At 33.4% G+C, this 21,149-nt stretch overlaps 1 protein-coding gene across 1 annotated transcript in view; it reads right to left on the bottom strand.

The window, feature by feature from the left end:
* The window catches only part of LOC116413243 (retinal homeobox protein Rx1-like), a 69,357-nt gene that overhangs the window by 34,748 nt on the left and 13,460 nt on the right, over positions 1–21,149 (bottom strand). Inside the window, exon 2 of the mRNA XM_031911173.2 lies at positions 11,847–12,103. Within this exon, the coding sequence (XP_031767033.2) occupies positions 11,847–12,103 (257 nt within the window). The remainder of the gene's footprint in view (positions 1–11,846; positions 12,104–21,149) is intronic.

Below are 21,149 nucleotides of genomic sequence, written 5' to 3' on the forward strand. Positions count from 1 at the left end.
TTACCAATCTGCATGCCAAGCATGGCAATTACTGGAAAAACTCCCCTTATGGGGAAGGCCTATGTTCAGCAGTGGACAGATAACTGAAATAATAATAAATAAATAATAATAATGTGGAGGTTGACCTGATATTTAATTCAATTTATTCGATAATAATATTGCATTGTTTTGAATATGATAAGGTTTTAAGGCTGTACAGCACAAATATACAACAATTTTACATATTAACAATTATTCTTGCCTCGTTCAAGAGGCAGGTAAAATCTCATTACCTATCTCTCTAATTTGCTTTGACGTTTACTATGTGTGATTTATCTTGATCTATTTAGTATATTTATGTTTATGTATTATTATTTATATTATATATGTATGTTTATGTATTGTAATCTTATTTTTATATTTAGAATATTTTTCATTTTGTTTGATTCCTTCTATGTATTTACTGTGTCTGATTTGCGCCAACTACCTTTCTCTCTGTACTTATCCATTCTTTATGCCAGGTTGTCTGTAAGAGATTGCTTTTAGCGATAAGGCCGTCTTTTGCATATGCACATTCTGTATAAATACTCCTTGTATACATCTGTGCGCAATAAAGAGTTTATTATTATTATTATTAACAATGTCACGCAAAAATAAGGTAATAATAATTAGTCTGAATTAATATGGATAACAATTACAATAACTTACAATTAATATATTTCTAAAATTCATTTATTGTGTAAAGGGATTTTTTTTCAGAAGGGGATGGAGTTTGATTTTTAATATTCTTCAATTTTGGATAATTTTCAGAGCAATTTTTTTTATTTTATATTATTTTATTTATTAGGCGCACATAACAGAAGTTTACAAATACAAACTTAAATTATAACATGCAAGTACATTAATATATTGATATAGGTAAACTTGCCACACCATGTGCACACAGCATGATCCAATAATAAATGCGACTGCAACAAAGCCATTCAGTTGCAACTATTAGTGGAAAAAAATTAAACATAAAAAGAAACATAAACATAAAGAAAGTTAAATAAAAAAAACAAAACAAAATTATATAAGAAATTTCTAAATATTACATACATACAAATTGGTAATCTGTGTTATACATTTTCCTTCCCTGAAACTGCATTCCATGTATAACTACGTTTAATCTTGGTTGTAGGCAATTGATCAGTTAGACACCGTTACTAACAATTTTATTTATTCATTAGTATAAATATGTGTACATGGTGTACTTAATGCTAAAAGCATTCTCTCCCAGTCAACCATAGGGAAGTGTCAGAATACTCGAATGAGGTACTAGTAATTATTGATATACATACATATTAAAATTACATATATAAACGAATAAATATTATATGAATAACAAATATACTTACACATATATGATATATACTATATTATACACGAATTTGGGAATAATATAAAGCACTTACTGCTCGGATAAAGATAAAAAGTGAGCGTGAACGCTTTTTTTGAAAGACGGTTTAGTCCTTACAACTTAGTACAATTCCTTTCCCCTCCTAGTGAGCGCTTTTAGAGAATCACTTCTAGTCTTTCTAGCTCTCGACGTCGGCTAGCTCATGTGGGATTAAGTTATAATAGTTATTAATTGAGCTCTAACTCGATTGTCGCTCGCGTCGCGTCGCGTCGTGTCGCTAATCGAATGTCGACATACCCAGTTAAGTCGTTATGGCGTTGTTCCATTATTGAATTTTTGATGGTATTTTTTATTATTTTTCTTGTAGTTAGATATTATTTGTCTATTTTATTTATGTAAAACTAACTTTTATCTGTGACTTCGCTTGCGTGACAGAGGTATGTTGTATGTACATATTATTTCCAATGGAAAATATAAAAAATCGTGAGAATACTATCACGGGAATAGTAACTAAGAAACAATAATTACACTAAGAATTATACAATATATACTCGTATATGTATAATTAAATTCCCTAAATAAGCAGAATATTTTCATTTAAAATTTATACCTACAGAAGTTAGCAGCGGGATCTTAGGCTATAATAACCTATTAGTTATAGTTATTTATACCTATGTATGTATCATATATTCACCGTGTGGTCCCGGCATAGAATGGGCCTTTCCTATGGGTGTTGTAAGAGGCGACTAAGGGAACTTATTGGGCAGCAGCCTGCTTCTTAAAACATCACCAAAACCTAACTGTGGTTACCGGGGGGAAAGGGATTGTTAGTAATGGAGACTAACAATCCCATTGCTAGCAATATACCCATAAATTATTACCCTGATGAATTCATCATGATGGGCTAACTGGCCTGTTTTCATTCTCATCGATCACCCTTCACTGGTACTCCGCCAGCGTATCCCGTTAGCGCAGGCGGGTTACCATTTCATTTTCACCCATAAAAATAATAGGTATTACTGAGGGACTCTTCTACTAAATAAAACGTATATACACTCGTCTAAGATATAAAAAAAAATGTTTATTCATACTAAAAAAATGTCCTTATATATAAAAAAAAATTTGTTATGTAAAAAAATGGGGTTTAAATTTTTCTTCCTTAAAATTGATAATTTAATTCGTACAACTGTAAATCTCTTATCGAAATTTAAATAATCCGCCCAAATTCCTTACAATTCTAGCAGAAAACTAGGAATCCTTAATAAACTCTTAATAAATCCTTAACAATCACATATAAAAAAAAAACTGTGGTTACCAATCCGTATACCAAACGTGACAACCACTGCACAAATAACAAACCGCGCAATAGTTGGAGCCCTATGTTCATCAGTCGCCTGTTAACGGCGAATATGATGATGATAATATCTATGTATTAAGAGGCATATAGAGGTAAGAATAGATAGAGTTACTTGTACCCGAGTACACACTGTGGGATACCGCAGCTGTTATTCGCGCCTCTCCGCCCGCTAGGGTGTCCATAATCCGCGGGTAATGTGCCCGGATCCGTCGCGGATTATGTGCATTAAACGATTATTGAGGTAATTTTATTGTCGTGCTAACATATTTTTATTATATTGCAATGTTTGATGAATTATGTATGATTTTTCACCGTGTGCGAGAAAGTTTTTTCTAGAGGGAGACTTTGTACAAAAGTCGATTGCTTTGGTACCTCTGTCCCATTTGTGTTTCTACCGTGAAGCAGTTGTGTTTGCATGGCTGTGTCTCGGTTTGAAGGGTGGGATATGGCATGAATTTACTGGGTACAGAGGAATAACACCTGAGTCCTCAGGAATGGCAACGCATGGGGGGTATCATGGGCGAAACAGTATACTCTGTTATGTCCATGGTACTGCTCATGTCTATAGGCGACGGTTACCACTTTCCATCAGGTGGACCGTCAGCTTATTTGCCATTCTAAATTGTATAAAAAAAATCTCTAAAATCTAACTGCGGTTGCCAACCTGCCTGCAAAGCATGCCAACTATTGGCATTATTCCCCTTATGGGGGAGGCCTATGTCGAGCAGTGGACAGTTAATGGCTAACATAATGTAATAATTGCATACGATGTATTCCATCAAGTCGAAATAAATAGTGTTTTCAGGGAAAGGGGTTTTTACTAATGGGATCTAACAGCCATGTTACTAGCAATATGCCCCATCAGATCGACCTCCACGCGGTTTCTCCTGGTAACTATCGTGGTTTATCCTTGTGGATTTCGTCACAATGGGCTAACTGACCGCTATACCGATATATACCTAAAAAGATAGAACAAATTAAATAACTATCTAATACATTCTTTATGTAATAAATACATAAACATACATTTTTACTTTTTATTATATTTATATCTGTACTATAGATACAGTAAAGAAATACGATGATAATGAACCTAATCTCGTCAAAATAAGGTTTAAAATTGGTGAAACCTATTCATTAAGACATATTTTTTTCAACGTTCGACACAATGGGATAGGGGGAAAGGGATTGTTAGTAATGGAGATTGAGAATCCTATTGCTAGCAATATACCCAACCTGGTCGATCTCCTCGCGGTTCTCCCTGAAAACTATCAAGGTTAATTCCTGATGAATGTATCATGATGGGCTAACTGGCCTGTTTTTATTCTCATCGATCACCCTTCACTGGTGCTCCGCCAGCGTATCCCGTTAGCGCAGGCGGGGTTACCATACCATTTTCACCCATCAAAAACAAAAAAAAAAACAATGGGATACAATAAATTACCTGATTAGTTCCACTCGACGAAAGAAAACCAATTTTGCACACAATGATTACCCTTTCAACAAGAAAGTAAATGACTTTAGCCATTAGCAACGTTTTTGCTCTTAATCTTTTGTTGTCCAGATCATGGCTGCTAAGTGGTTTATTTGATATATTAAAGCTTTCTAGTTGACCATAACACATAGTGCTACACGCGTTGCTTCGTGTAAATTAGGGGGTTTATTGGGAACTTTTATTAATTTGGTTAGTTCATGTGACTAAACTATGGTTTGTTTTGTCTCTGCTCATAGTGTTAAAGGCGTCTGTACTCAATTGACGAATTCTAATTATAGTAAATTTGAATATATACCTATATTGTTTATGTTAAGAGATGACAAAGTGACTGTAATATTTGTTTTATGCTTAATTTAATTTATATTTTATGTACTGTATGAATTTATTTATTTATTTATTTCTTATTGCATTACATAATATAATTAGTAGATAACATTTCAATTATGGACCCTGTTAGGCGCAGCAAGTAGGAGAGAATTATTGTACCTACTATGACATTCAAATACAAATTTTTGTTTATAAATAAATAAAATAAAAAAAATAAAAATTAGCAAAAAATAATTTTATCTGTAATATTGTCAGTTTAAAAGCACTTTTAGCGACGATTTTCTGATTTTAAAAAATCTTTATATTCGGTCCGGTATGGATGTTTTGAATCGGGTCTCACAGAGCAAAATTGTTCAACGCTGTTTCTAAATATTCACAGAATATTGTTGCTTAATGACGATGTAGTTAATGTACATTTATGGCATGTATTCCTAGTATTCTACTGTGTATATTATAAATAAAAGTATTCTAAAAGTAATTGTATATTAGTTACTTCATCACTCTTAAACGACTAGATTTAAATGAAATTTGATATACAGATATACTATGTTTTAAATTAGATTAATATAAAATACTTTTACCGTAATCCACGCAAGCAAAGTCGCGGAATACAGCACATAGCTTTACTCGGGCGAAGATGGGACAAATTAACAAGCAAAATTTGGATACAAATTAATCAAAATTGAATATAAAATTGAAAGTTCTCCAGCAGAATAACAACTTAATGTCGCTAAACAAACAAAAAAATTCACTCTCAATTCATATCACCAATTTCCAAGTAAAAATAAACTTAAGTGTTACCGTGATAATGTTCAAATTGCAACGCGGTGTATTTAAAATATAAAGGGTGTAACAGACGGGGCGTGTTGGTACAAAAACGTTTATTAGCACATTTCTGCGGCAAGTCGAGCGTGTCGTTGATAAGTGACAAGCTATTGAATAGTACGGTGTGCATACGTGGAGTAGTTTATCGGATAATTTTTACTATAAAATTATTTAAGAACTAAAAATATTCTGCCTAACCATTATAATTGGATAAAATTCACATAAAACACGAAAAGTGAAGCCTAACGTAAATAACGATTTATCTGTTATTGTATATTAGTAGTAAATATTTTATTTACTTATTTATTTATACTTTTGCACACATTAAAATATATCTACAGAGTGTACTTAATGCCTGATGGCATTCTCTACCAGTCAACCGTTACGCTAAACAGAGAGAGTAAATGGTGGTGTATTGATTTAACAAAACAATTTGTAAATTAAATATTTCCAACATCAAATATATTAATTATTATTATTATTACTAATTATTTAAAGTTTCCTCTTGTCTATAAATATTTTCTTTAGATATATTCTATATCTTTGACCTTATACGATTCTATATTAATTGTATAAAAAAAACAATATTACTTACGTGTATTAATATATTACTTTTAATATTATGATAAATAGGTAATCCCAGTTACACGGAAATCGCGTGCATATATATAAAAATTAAAAACTGTAATCCTATAAATAGTTAATTCCATATTTATTTATTTGAATTTATTATTTATTAAGTTATATTATTTAAAAACTTACAAATATATGTAAAAACAACTGTAATCCTGAAAGCATTTGGTTTGGTTTAGTGGTAGCTAGAATTGACTAAAACGTTATTAGCAATATTTGTAAGTCCATTGTTAATAAATACATTACGCAGTATCACTGATTCAATTTAATTTTATTGCAAACCGTCCTATAACCCGTTTTAATTTATAGCCACCCTACTCCCCTCCCAATGTGTCTAACGTAGCGAATTCGATTACCATCACTTTCTCATTGTTGTCTCTTAGTCGTTTAATGGACTCCAAGCTTTGTATAACGACCGAACACAATAGAACTCTTCAACCAAACAAACTCTCACGTCGCACGTATCAATTTAAACTGGACATTTTTTATTTCGTTTCTAAATTAATCTAGATGTAACAATTCAATTTTAGAACTATTACTTCTAAGAGATTATTTGCAACGGGAGATTAAATTATTCTGGTCCTTTTATAAAACGTGTGGTGACAATAGTGAAGTGTTTATGTGTGACTGCCCTTATAAAGGCGAGTGTACATTAATTGTTGCTGATCAGATAAGATCGCTTTGAGATTAGATTGAAGAGTTACTTTTAATACTTTTTTTTTTTACTCAAGTGTTAACGGAAAATGCGGGTATTGTTCATGAATGAGGAACCTAGAATTCACGTACCAGCTACCTGACCGACGCAGATTAATCCTAGTCAATATGCCAAGTTAAGGGGGAAGGGAATTTTTGTTTTTGGGATGAAAATGGTATGGTAACTCCGCCTGCGTTAACGGGATACGCTGACGGAGCACCAGTGAAGGGTGATAGATGAGAATGAAAACAGGCCAGTTAGCCCATCATGATGAATTCATCAGGAATTAACTATGATAGTTTTCAGGGAGAACCGCGAGGAGGTCGACCTGGTTGGGTATATTGCTAGCAATGGGATTCTCAGTCTCCATTACTAACAATCCCTTTCCCCCATCATATCAGTCGTTAACTGTCCACTGCTGGACAAGCCTCCCCCTGTTGGGAATTTAGCCAGTTGTTGCCACGCTTGGCAGGTGACTTTCTATAAGTAAAAGAACTTATGAAATCGATTGATCAGTTTTTGTGTTTATTCATTACAAACAAACATACCAAAAATAATATATTTTCTCTTTATAATTTTAAAAGTATAGATAGAACAGTCTAACTTATACTAGGTTCGTGTTAGTTCAAACTATCACCACTAGAGAGCGCTGCCGTCTGCGACGGAAGCAGCCGGTAATTCGTTTAAACACGTCAAGCTAACCTATCTGGATAGAGATGCGATTTCATTCAGAGCTATTAGCGGAATATGTAGACGTTTCATTGGTTTAGTTTCAATAGATTCGTCATACTCGTGAACGTTATTTGTGGGGACTGGTCTGCGTAATTTATGATTTATGACTATACAATTTCCCTTTATTAATTAATGTTTTTTTATAGAACATCGAGACATGTATAGTAAGCGATTACCACTGCTCATAATCACCTTGCAACATCAAAGGCATTTCAGGCCAAAAATTGCTCGTCAGCGGAGAATCCATCCTTACCCCATAGAACCAGAATGGTCACGCACAGTACGGCTTCAAAGGAGCGTTCTCCACGAACACTCAGGTTTGGAATGATCTTCCTGCTAAGGCTTTCCCTAGAGACTATGTCAACGAGCTGGTCAGTTAGTCATTTAGTCATTAAGTCCGCCCTGTAGACATATTTTAATGTGTGCAAAAGTATAAATAAATAAATGCGGTAAATTAGTTTTTTTTTATACAACTTAGAATGGCAAACAGGCTGACGGCCCACCTGATGGAAAGTGGTAACCGTCGCCTATAGACTTGAGCAGTACCATGGACATAACAGAGTATACTGTTTCGCCCATGATACCCCCCATGCGTTACCATTCCTGAGGACTCAGGTGTTATTCCTCTGTAAATTAATAATATTCCGCAGTAAATTCACGCCATATCACACCCTTCAAACCGAAACACAGCCATGCAAACACAACTGCTTCACAGTTGAAACACGAATGGGAGAGACGTACCCAAGCAATCGACTTTTGTACAAAGTCTCTCTCTGGTAAATAGTATATATAATTGTATATAGCCTCGATATTTTTTATCGTTTTTGTATTATATCATTTACAAAGTTTCTGCCCTAATATATTCTACGAGTATATATATTTTTATTTCTGCGTGCCGCTAACAACATTGATGTGACCTCGAAGTGTCAAGAGTTACTAGATCACCTTCGCTGTCCACGAGGGCCTCTGATATGGCTTTTTCTTCATTATACGTACCTATAGCATTGACAGCCGTGGGAGACGAGTAATGACCTCCAAACGGCGAGATAATTAGAAAAGGGGTTAGTTAATTAAACTGTCTTTTTGCGGGATAGAATAATTAGTAACTTTCCTTAATGTTCTGCAAATAGGCACTCAGTAACTACTAATAAGTCTTTGTACTCTTACTAACGTATAATTATCTTGTACTGGTTTTTATTCGTGACTTTTACGCGTTACCGCGTGATCGGCGTATATTGGTTAAGCTTGATAAATAGTATCCTATTTCCTTCTCCGTATATATATATATATATATATATATATATATATATATATACATTTTTTTTTCTGGATGAAAATGATGGTCCCTTATATGCCGTAATAGATGAGCCAGCTTGCAATCATATGAATTCATCGAATATAATAATTGTAGTAGGATAAATTTTCATGTATAATTCTCGAAATAAAGTATATGGTAAAACAACGTTTGCCGAGTCGGCTAGTATTTTTATATATTATTAATATTCTCAATAAAGTATAAATAAATAACAAAATATGTAAATTAAAAAGGGTCACTTTTAAATACCTTACGGGTTCTTCTCAGTAGATAAGAATACTCCAAAACTAGCGATGGAATCATAAATAACGACAATTTAAAATAGTTTGTAAACGAGTTAATTTTAATCAACTTGATTTCTGTGAAGAGAAAATAAACCATTCATTCATTCATAAATAATAACATTAATACATTTTTAATGCTCTCATAAGTAGTTTCTAGCTTACAATTAATTTTATAGTATTCTAAACCTTATTAAAACCAAAAAAGAACCATACTTGTATGCGCTTACACATTTTTGTCGTAGTATCAAAAAGCAATTAGCAGACGGCCAATTTACCGAGAGCTTCAAAGTTGCTCTTCGGCATCCCATTTCGTATGACGAAAACTGGGGTGCGTAGATCTTTATAATCTGGTCGTTCCGCCTGACATATGTTCGCCCTGTGAAGCTGTAGGGAATTGAGTGGCATAAGCCTTTTGGGTTCATTATTGCCCTTTTACCCTTTTCTAAGGGCCCTCCGCTTTGTTTGCTTACGCTCTCATTTCTGTGACGCGAAATTTTGTTTAGTTTGATTTGGCTATATACAAGTATTAAAATATATTGAATAGGCCTACAAAGTTAAGGTCTTTGTATCGAAATAGTTTCGTTATCAAATTACCTTATTAATATTTAAATTAACAGTGTAATAACCAATTAAATAATTAAATATAATTATTGAATTTTTTATGCAACCTAGAATGGCAAACAAGCTGACGGCCCACCTGATGGGAAGTGGTAACCGTCGCCTATAGACATGAGCAGTACCATCGACATGAAAGAGTACATACATACACTCTTTCGCCCATGATACCCCCATTTACATAGAATGCCCCAGCCCTCTCTTTCCCGTAGATATCGTAAGACGCGACTAAGGGAAATTAATGGCTAGACCATTTTTTTTTACAACACAGGCGACATACGAGCATGCGGCTCACCTGATGGTAAGTGACTACCGCCGCCCATGATCACCCACAACACTAACGGCATTGCAGGTGTGCTGCCGGTCTTTTAAAAAGGAATATACTCTTTTCTTGAAGGTTATGTTCTCGTATCGGTTCGGAAATACTGCTGCTGGATGTTGATTCCAAAGAATGGTTGTGCGTGGAAGAAGGTGCCTTGAAAAACGCACGGTGGAAGACCGCCACTCGTTCAGACGATTGGGACGAAACTTTAGTTTGTGGCGGGTTGTACGGTGGCTAGACCATTGGCAGATGAGTTATGATATTATAGAGCAACGCTGCTGTTGAACGCAATATCATATATTTATTTATTTATTCATCAGTACAAATATGTGTACATGGCGGACTTAATGCTAAAAGCATTCTCTCCCAGTCAACCATAGGGAAGTGTCAGAATACACGAATGCGGTACTAGAATTATTGATATACATACATAGTAAAATTACATATATAAACAAATATATATATATAAATAATAAATATACTTACACATATATGACATATACTATATTATACGCGAAATTGAGAATAATATAAAGTACTTATTGCTTGGATAAAGTAAAAAAGTTAGCGTATGTATTCCTCCTAAAACATCACTAAAGCCTAGCTGCGGTTGCCAACCAGCTTGCCAATGTGGCAACTACTGGCAAAACCCTCTAATGGGGAAGGTCTATGTTCAGCAGTGGACAGTTAACGGCTTACGGTGCAACTGAGTTTACATAACTATATAATATAGAGATTGTTAGCAATGCAAACTACCAGTTCTAATGCCGGTAAAATGCCTTATCAGATCGACTTTCGCAGCGTACCCCCTGGTAACCATCTTGGTGAACGTTTTTAAAGTTAGTCACGATGGACTAACTGACCTGCTTTCATCCTCATCTATCATCCCTCACTGGTGCCTACCAGCGTATACCATGTCTTATCTTTCAACAAACTAGAAGATAGCAAACGAGCTACTAAATGACACAGCAGTACCCATTCAGACCTTTTTTCACTAAGTATGTTTCTAGTATTGTTCAAGTAACGACATTTTTTATTTTATTTTAATGCCTCCGGTATCCGGTTACCGATGTTCATAGGCCGGTAACCGCTTATCAAGTGGACCCTATGCTTGTTTGCTACCTCAATGGTTTAAAAAGAAGTCTAAATTCGACTGTATTTATATATTATTATTATTATATATAAATATATATAAGTAATTATATATAGATATGTATAGCTAATTAGATTAATTCGCTTTAGCTTTTAAATACTCGTATATAAAATGAACAGTTACTTAAACCAGAAAACTAGTTACTCCTATACGTTAGTCAATATTTAAAAATATTAGTTAGTATGTATTTAAAATATTCCTAATATAAATTTAATATAGAACATAATGTAGAAGTATTATGAATGATATATATGATTGTTGTTAATGATTTAATATAAATTATTATATATGTATGTGTATGTATGTATATATTTAATTGTGTATATATTATATATGTATGTGTATATATGTATGTATGTATCTATATATGTTTGTATATGATAATATTTATATAATAGTGCGCCACCTGCCCTTTGTCTTTTTATCAATGTCCTCTACCCAAAGGTTGTCTGAAAGAGATTACTTAGCGATAAGGCCGCCTTTTGTATCACTTCTCATTAATATTTACTGTATTTGTTATTTCTCTTTTTACTTGGTGCAATAAAGTGTAAATAAATAAATAAATTATTATTTATGAATTTGGTTATTAGAAGTTTTGTAAGAAAGTAATGTACCTTTTTAAAATAAATATGTGAGTAGATGTGTGCGTGTGTGTACGTGTGTGTGCGAGTGTGTGTGTGTTGTATATTTTATAAAAATTAAAGCTAGACACTTACTTGTACCCTAACTTCTGGCAAGTTGACCTTCATGGCTAACTCTTCTCTGGAGTACACGTCAGGATAATGGCTTTTCTCGAACGCTCTCTCCAATTCGTGTAGCTGATATGTAGTGAAGGTTGTTCTGTTTCTTCTGTGCTTCTTCTTGTCCGCCGCCGACCCTGGTCTGGGAGTGTCGTCGTCGCTCCCGGGGGGAGACTTGTCATCTGGTGGTGTTCTTTGACTGTAACCATCGTTGCTGTTGCAGGAACCTTCACCTGAAATAAGTTTTTTACGTCACACAGTGGTAGCACAGTGTAAGTTATTATTTAAATCTAATAAACTACCCATTTATATATGGGGGATTGTTAGTAATGGGATCAAATAGCTCCATTACTACCAATGTATCCTATCAGGTCGACCTTCACGTGGTTCCCCCTGGAAACCATCGTGGTTAATTCTAGTTGAATTCGTCAAGATGAGCTAACTGACCTGCTTTCATCCTCATCTGTCATCTCTCATTGGTACCCTGCCAGTGTATATGTGTAGTGTACATGCCGATAGCGCAGGCGGGGTTACCACACCATTATCACCCATTACAAAAAAAGCCTTTTATATAGGCTGTAAGCATTTAGAAGTTATAATCGAATAAAGAAACATTATAATCCTGAAAACGTAACTTTCCCTCTTTGGACAGTTGCGTAAATAATTAAAGATTGTGTTCCACAAAAAAAAAAAACCGACTTAAATTGTGACCAAAACCAGTTATTTTGATTTAACATCTAAACTACTAAACCGATATTGATAAAATTTCTATGGAATCAAGCTGCAAGTATATTCTTTCAGATAAAAGAAGAATTTTTCAAATCGGTTTACAACTGACGAAGTTATGAGGTAACAAACATTGAGATACTCCTTCTTTTTGAAGTCTTTCCAAAAAAGGCATTTTTGCTGTAAACAAAAATGTTGAACAGCTTCTTGTAAATGTATGTAATTATAATAACATATTAAGTGTTACAAAACACGAATATTCCGGTTCGTTTTACAATTACACACCGCCATAAACGGAATTTATATCACTAACAGACAGACAGCAATTATCCGCGAACATGGAAACGTGAACAATAAATCAAACAGTGCGCAATTTGTGTGTTTGTTTATGCTAATACAACTGGAGTATGCTTGGCGCGAACGTGTTTTGGATAATGTAATTATATTCAAATCTAGCAGTGTTGCGCACAGTGGTGAGATCGGGTACAAATATTGGACAAAATAATAAAACAATATTAAAAAAAAAATTAAATAAGGTATGAAGGTCGTCGATGCGAAATTTTGTCTGGCGTGTAACTAGTAAAAATAGTATTTCTTGTATTTTTTTTTTTAATTTCTTTCTACTGTTTACTTAGATTATTTAAAACACTCGTGTTTTCTAGATTCATCGGTTTTGGCTGCGTGTTCTCGGTTATTTAGGAACTTATCTAAATTGAGATTTTATAAGTAAATTATATAATGTTGTTTACAATGTATATATTATTTTATAAACATATATATATATATATATATCCGTTAGTATTCTACGACTATGACGATATATTTATGTACCAATTTAGCCGCATATTGTGCACGGTGGTATGGATTTTATTTGGATAAAAAAAGATGTCTCTAGATTTTGTTTTAAAAATAATCAAATAAAATCTTTACAATATTAATATATAATTAACACGATAGTTAATAATCATCAATATCGGATTATAATTGATCGTCATTTAATAGAACCAAATTTACTCTTTAATTATATACAAATTCGCATTACTTTATATAAGATATACCTAATAATAAAGATTAATAAAATAAATGTTTTATTGCATGTACATGATACAGTGGGAGTGAAAAGCAGTCCATTTCATGTAATAACTATTGTATGTGGATAATTGGATCATAGATCATCCCATATCGCACGATCAACTAACGTCGGACTTCCTCGCCTATCATTTCACCGCTTTCCGTTTCTTTTTTGTTTGTAGATGTAAAATAAATTAGGTTATAACGAATTATTATTCTTAAAACTTACGTAATTTTTATACATCTATATGCACGTTGTCCAACATAGTATAGTGACTGGTAAAATATCTGCTAAATGCTATTTTAGTACTGCACATACTGGGTTAATGTATGACACCACCATTTCTATTTTTCTTTCTTGTTATTGAGTACATAAGATGTCTTTTATTTAAATATTAATAATAGTCTGTTGTAAATACTTTTTACCAGCTTTTACCCACGAGTTCATCCACATAATCGAGGTAGTTTCCCAGATCAGGATAAATAGAGAGAGACTTTGTACAAAAGTCGTTTGCTTGGGTACCTCTGTTCCATTCGTGTTTCTACCGTGAAGCAGTTGTGTTTGCATGGCTGTGTTTCGGTTTGAAGGGTGGAATATGGCGTAAATTTACAGGGTACAAAGGAATAACAGGAGTCCTCAGGAATGGCAACGCATGGGGGGTATCATGGACGAAACAGTATACTCTGTTATGTCCATGGTACTGCTCATGTTTATAGGCGACGGTTACCAATTTCCATCAGGTGGGGCGTTAGCTTGTTTGCCATTCTAAGTTGTATAAAAAAAGAATAGAAGTCTATATCCTTCTTCATTCCACATTTTAGATGTACATATATAAAATTTTATAACGATTGGTTAAATCGCTAAGACGTTGCAACCAAACAAATCAACTCACCTTCGCTTTTATAGTACATCGCTTGCCTAGCACAGTTGTAGTAGGCTATTAATTCACATTCTCTTAATACAAAATTGTGCCCATAATTGGAATATCTTCTAACAGGTAGCTTATATTATAATTTAACAAATAAGATAACTTATATGCTGATTCAGGAGGACAAAGTCACGGGAAAAAGTGCCCAATTATGGGCACAATTTTGTATTAAGAGAATGTGATCTCTTAATACAAAATTGTGCCCATAATTGGAATATCTTACTAACATTAAAGATGTGAATATTTATAAAAACTATGGCATGTTTCTTATTCGAATATCTGAATCAATGTAAATGAAATCAGTTACACAGGTAGCTTATATCATAATTTAACAAAAAATATAACTTATATGCTGATTCAGGAGAACGAAGCCACGGGGAATAGATAGTTATAATAATAATATAATGCTAGGAAAAAAGTTTAACACATAAAGATATTAAATAGACTGACATATATAATATATATTCTATATTGCACTTGTAAGTTACATATAAAATAATGTATTTATAAATGTTGTGTGCAAGGGTGGACTTATCTCTGACAGAGATCTCTTTCAGTCAACCCAGTACAGTGAGAAAGCATTTCGTTAGCGGGCAGCTGAAGTGCTACAACTATTAATACATAAACAAATATACAGTTAAATAAAATATTAAAATATATAATAAAATATTACATAAATATATACACTATAAATACATACAATACCATACATAATACTAGGAAAAAAATTTAAGACATAAGGGTATTAGAATATTCCAGTCTCTAGTTACGTTAATGTAACGAATTGTAAATCAATCATATAGCATATACTTAAAAAAAAACACTGAATCATACTGTATAGCTTAGCAAAAATTGCATAAGAAATTTCACAAGTAACATTAATGCGTGCGAACGGAAACCCAAGGGGCTAATTGTTTGCGGAAACTCCGCATTTATCAGGTTCATTATTTTGTCCACGCCGCGTGATTGATTGAACCACTATGCAAATGTAAAATAGTATGTTAATAGATATGCAATATAATAATAGCTAGTGTTAAAAATAGCAAGTTTTTTTTTTTAATTTTTGGTCATTCTCTTTTTTTTTGTTTCTTTTTTCCTCCTTAAGCCAAAGGTTGTCTGGAAGAGGTCGCTTTGGCGATAAGACCATTTTTTGTAGTTCACAAGTAAAACATATTTTTATTTTATTATATTATTCTTTAAGTGGTGCAGTAAAGAAAAAATTATTTTTATTATAAAGTTGTCTTATCTGTAAGAAAAATTATTGTACTAATAAGAAATCATCTAGCTTTTCCTCATTTATTTCGGGTCGGTGCAGAATGCCTTCTTCTTCTATAAGTCCCCGTCCACTGCCATTTCCGAGCTTACTTCTCTTTAAAGCATACCATCTTTTACACAGTCTGTCTACCTTTTCTTTGGTCGTCCGCTTCCTTTACATCCATCCATTTTCATATTTAACACTTTCTTTAATACATGACTTTTATTTCTGTAGATGATATAACCATACCAAGACAATCTATTACATCGTAACTTCTCCGTTCCTGAGGGCTTGCCATGAAATGTTTCCAGAAATTTCGGGACAGAATGAAATACAAAATTATTGTTAAAATTATATGATACATATCGTTTTAATGAATGAATGAATAATAACTTTATTTGCTTACTAACTAGCTTTACTAGCTACTACTTAGGTAAAAATTTGAAATGTTTTTTTTTTATACCACTGAGGTGGCAAACAAGCATACGGCCCACCTGATGGTAAGTGGTTACCGTAGCCTATGAACACCTGTAATACCAGAGGTATTACGCGTGCGTTGCCGACCCTGAAGAAACCTCTTTACCCCCCTTTTGAAGAACCCCATGCTGTAGTCTGTTGGGAAAATGTAACCAACAATAGTTAATTAAAATAAAGAACTAAATAACTCATTTTTCGAGTTCAGTTGTATTTTATTGTCACTGTGACAAATTACATAGAGATCACTGTCAATTATTATTTATGAAAGAAAGAAAGAAAGAAAAAAAACTTTATTTTACAAGAAATATGCGACGGCACCCACACAGGGGTTAAAAAAAATCCATATATTAAGAATTATAATAAAGAAATTATGTTATCTTAATTTAGATATTTAAAAATATTTCTCAGAAAAAATATCTCCTATTCATGAATTAAACAAACAACTGAAGAAATATTTTATTTAAAAGACGATTATTTCGAAAATATAACAATTTTATATTTTTTTTGCCTACACCAATGATGTGACTATTAAGTTTCCTTAGTCGCCTCTTACGACACCTGCTGGAAAGGAAGAAGAGGCCCATTCTATGCCGGGACCACATGATGTTGACTCATGAGGTTGATTCATGTCGATCATGCTTTATATATAACTTTAGTTCATATTAAAAACAATTTGTAAATAATCATTCAAAAACGCCGAAAACTTTATTATGCAATTGTTTTAAAAAAATACAGATAATACATTCTCTAAAAAAATTAAAAGGCAGCTTCAGATCACTACAGTATAATCAATCTCTTTCTGAGAAGAGCCACAATCACAACATTGTATCAAGAAACAAATTACAAACAAAGAATTATTTAATCGAGATGTCAATGTCATTCGATGAGACGATTAAGAAATCAAACGTCGATACACAAAGTGACAAAACGTCCCTTCATTGTACAACTCATGTCACGGAGGATTGAGCGTTCATAAGTCAAAACAGACTAATAACATTACCTCTGTCCCTCTCACGCGTACGTGTTGCTTTCAAAAACGACAGAGACAACATTATAGATCACAGAAACAGATTACAAGCTGGCATACAAAACAAATAAAAATATTATGGGCAACGCATTAAGACGTTTTACACTTATCACGATACGATCTACAGGCAGCGCTTATTTTTTGTAATAATTATCGATAATCTAGCAACACTCGCGAGCATTATCGTCCATAATGGCTTGTCTTGTTGTTTTTTCCATGTGGCAACCCTAATCACGTGTCAGATTTGGTGTGTTGGTGCGTATTAAAGCTCTTCGCGGCATTAATGAATTTTCAAAATGGTGGCTTTGTTGTTAAGGTTCCTGTCGGCCACATTCGACGGATTTCGATTATTAATTGGTAGTGATTAAGTCGATTTTGTTTTTGCCGGTGCCGGCGCATCGATTAATACGTTCACTTTGACAGTTTAATGACTCGATATGTTAATCATAATTTCATTGTCTGGTATTAATTGAGATTGTAAATTGATTTCAGTTAGAATGTACCGTGATATTTAGATGAAAATATAATTATGCGAAGTGTAGGCGGGTGTCTACATAATCATTGGGTATTTATTTAAAATAAAACGCAGGAAATAATATTCATCGACACCATTTCAGCCGTTACCTCCACTGCTGAATATATGAGAATTCTATCCTTCCCCATAAGTAGAATTTTACAAGTAGTTGCCACGATTGGCAAGCGGGTTGGCAACCAGGTAGGCTTTTAAAAGTGTTTTCAGAGGGACGCTGCTGCTCATCCCACTACCATTAGGTTCCTTTAGTCCCCTCTTACGAGATCCACAGGAAAGGAAGGGGTTGTCTATTCTATGCCGGGACCACACGGGCTATGAATTAATACTAATAGTACCTTAATAAATTTTATCTATAGTCTATCAGCTTCATAATATATCAGATATTTAGCACACATAATATAAGTTCTTATTAATTTGCGACTAGATGGCGCTGTCCAGTGGTATTTATTTGTCTTCCATACAGTAACACTATTTAATTTCAAGGTAGGATACCTTCTGTTTCATGTATATCTTATATAGAGCGTAAATGGGGGTAGGAGATTTCTTATGGTAGAGCTTATATATTACCGCTGACTTTGAAGACATCCCATAATCTACGGCAATGATTTATCATCAAACGAACCACAATGTTTATTACCAATATCGAATCGGTCTATTTAATTGGATTTGAAATCAATGCATACATAGTATTTGTCAAAAACTAGTAATATTATACATATGTAAGTGAGGTTGCTTAGCTCTCAGCGCTTTTATAACTCAACCATTTTTTGCAAAATTTGGCATACATTTGTATTTAAGAAAGTTACATCCCTATAAATTTTGTAATACCCTCCAATCCAGTTATATTCTACCGATTCCCTTGACTTAAGATGAACAGACAAAATGGTCGGCCTCAGTCTAACGGCTACCACGTAAGTTTATCGCGATTGCTTGGCTTATATATATATATATATATATATATATATATATATATATATATATATATATATTTCGAGTGGACCAAAATAGATCGGCGTCATTGTGAGATCCACGCGGCATGGCTTCCTAAAGCCTGGTGCATCCTGGACGTGTACCACTTATGCTAGGTCTGCAATTAAGGTGAGTCCGTTTCATTTTATGACCTAAAACTTCTTTAACGGGACCTAGAACTCTGATCTAGTCTAGGTCTCATAATTCTACTTTCGTTTCCACGTGTCCTTACATAATTACTATTTAATACAGCCACTTTCTTTAACACTTGTTACGTGGAATGGAGAAGAAGAAGAATGTTTTTATTCAGATCAAATAATAGTTGCTTGTCAGTCGAACAAAGACGCGTGTAAGGGCTAGTTTTAAATAATATAGAATACAAATTCAGAGGTTGACTAGGAGAGAATGTTATATGGTATCCAGTCAATTGTTTTATCAAACATTTTTTGTGATGTGGTCAATAAAGGATAAATAAATAAATACACTGCAATTCAATCACGCATCGCAGTTTTCCTATTAATATTTTAATAAACTCAAACAGAAAAGAATTACACGTAACACTATAGTACAAACAGACCATGGAAATTGGAAATAATCGAAAACTTCATTACGACCGCTCGATGTGGGCAACTCGATTGTGTGGCTTACAATCGATTCGCAATCGCTATTACTGGCGAGTATTCGATTACGTCCCCTGCATGTTGACCGCGGTGGATGATGATTCGATGACTATTAACGGCTTCTATGGTGTACCTATAGAGATAAATTGCTTTCCATTTCAACACTGAACGAATGAGTAAAAAATGGACGAAAGAATGACTCTAAAATAACGTCATTTTTTAGATATTCTTTATCTTTATATTCATTATTGATGCTGTCTACAACTTAAAAATTATATACCTACTTATTTACTCAAATTGAAATTAATATCACTATAGTCTTATGATGCGCCTACATAATAACGTCCTTTATTTAATTTTGCGATTCTACTGATTTATTTTACTGATAACGTCCTCAACTTACAAAATGACGTCAATCTTTAACAGTCATTTTGAAGCCTATACGCTAAAATTACAAACTAATAACGTATATTAGAGACTAAGATGCTATCCCTCATGCTATCTGGTAAATAAACTGACAGACACGATTTATAGTTTACTTATGGTATATAAAGTCGAAAATTGTCGCAATCGTATGAGGAAAATGGAATCTTATAAGATTTTATCAAAGTTATGACTGCCACATCGATTTCGAAATATGTACATCTGTTAACATTCTCGATCGAAAGGAAATCTACTGACATATCATATGACCGTAACGAATTTTATTTATAACTTTCATCTTATACTTTGTTTGGTACGCTAAACTCAGCTAAAGATCTCGCAATAACTCAGTAACTCGATTAGATAATTAATAATTTCACACATAACAATCTGTATATGTGGGCGGATTAAGAATACAGTCTGTCAAAATTTCTTTTCATTAACAAGATATCGTAAGAAATAACTAAAAGAATAACACTTAAAATCTCACGATAACTCAGTAACTCAGTAAATATAATTAAGTAACTTCAGTTGATTATTTTTACGTAGTAGTGACAGTGTAAATATTCAGAACATAGACAACATATTCAATTACGATTTGCATGCAGATTTTGTTCAGTCTTTCACTTTGGACTCTGTGCGGTATGTTTACTCCTTCAAAAATTACGCAATAACTCAGTAACTGAGGTAACTCAAACAAATTCTTTTATCAAGTCCTCTAGATAACTTTGTAATTATAGCCAAAATATTTATTTTGTTTTTCGGTTACATGCTGATTTGTTGGCAGAAACATCAGGCGATTAAGAGTTAAACCAGCTCCACAACACACTGGCTTACTGTGTAGAAATGGATGGAGATTTCTCTTATTGTAGAGACCCGTAAACAGTAGTGGAAACTTAATACGTTATTTTAATATGTTAGTAAAAGTATTTTAATTTTATTTCATCTTCCAATAATGCGTAACAGCCATACATTTTATTTATATGTAGAACAATACTAAATGTTTAATTTTCGAATTGCACGCAGTCAAAGCTGGCCACACATTTTGTTTACAACTTTCACCCTGCGCTTTGTGCGGCACGCTAGAGTCCGCTAGAGATCCCGCGATAACTCAGTAACTCGATTAGCTAATTAATAATTTCACACAAATTATAACGACCTCCAAGTTGGTCCGGCCTCATTTTGTAATGTTTTATTTAATAATCAGATTTCTACTTCACGTGAGCGAGTTTGAATGCTTACACGACAGT

This window comes from Galleria mellonella, unplaced genomic scaffold (genome assembly GCF_026898425.1).
Source record: "Galleria mellonella isolate WM207_F2 unplaced genomic scaffold, CSIRO_AGI_GalMel_v1 utg87, whole genome shotgun sequence".
Taxonomy (NCBI): domain Eukaryota; kingdom Metazoa; phylum Arthropoda; class Insecta; order Lepidoptera; family Pyralidae; genus Galleria; species Galleria mellonella.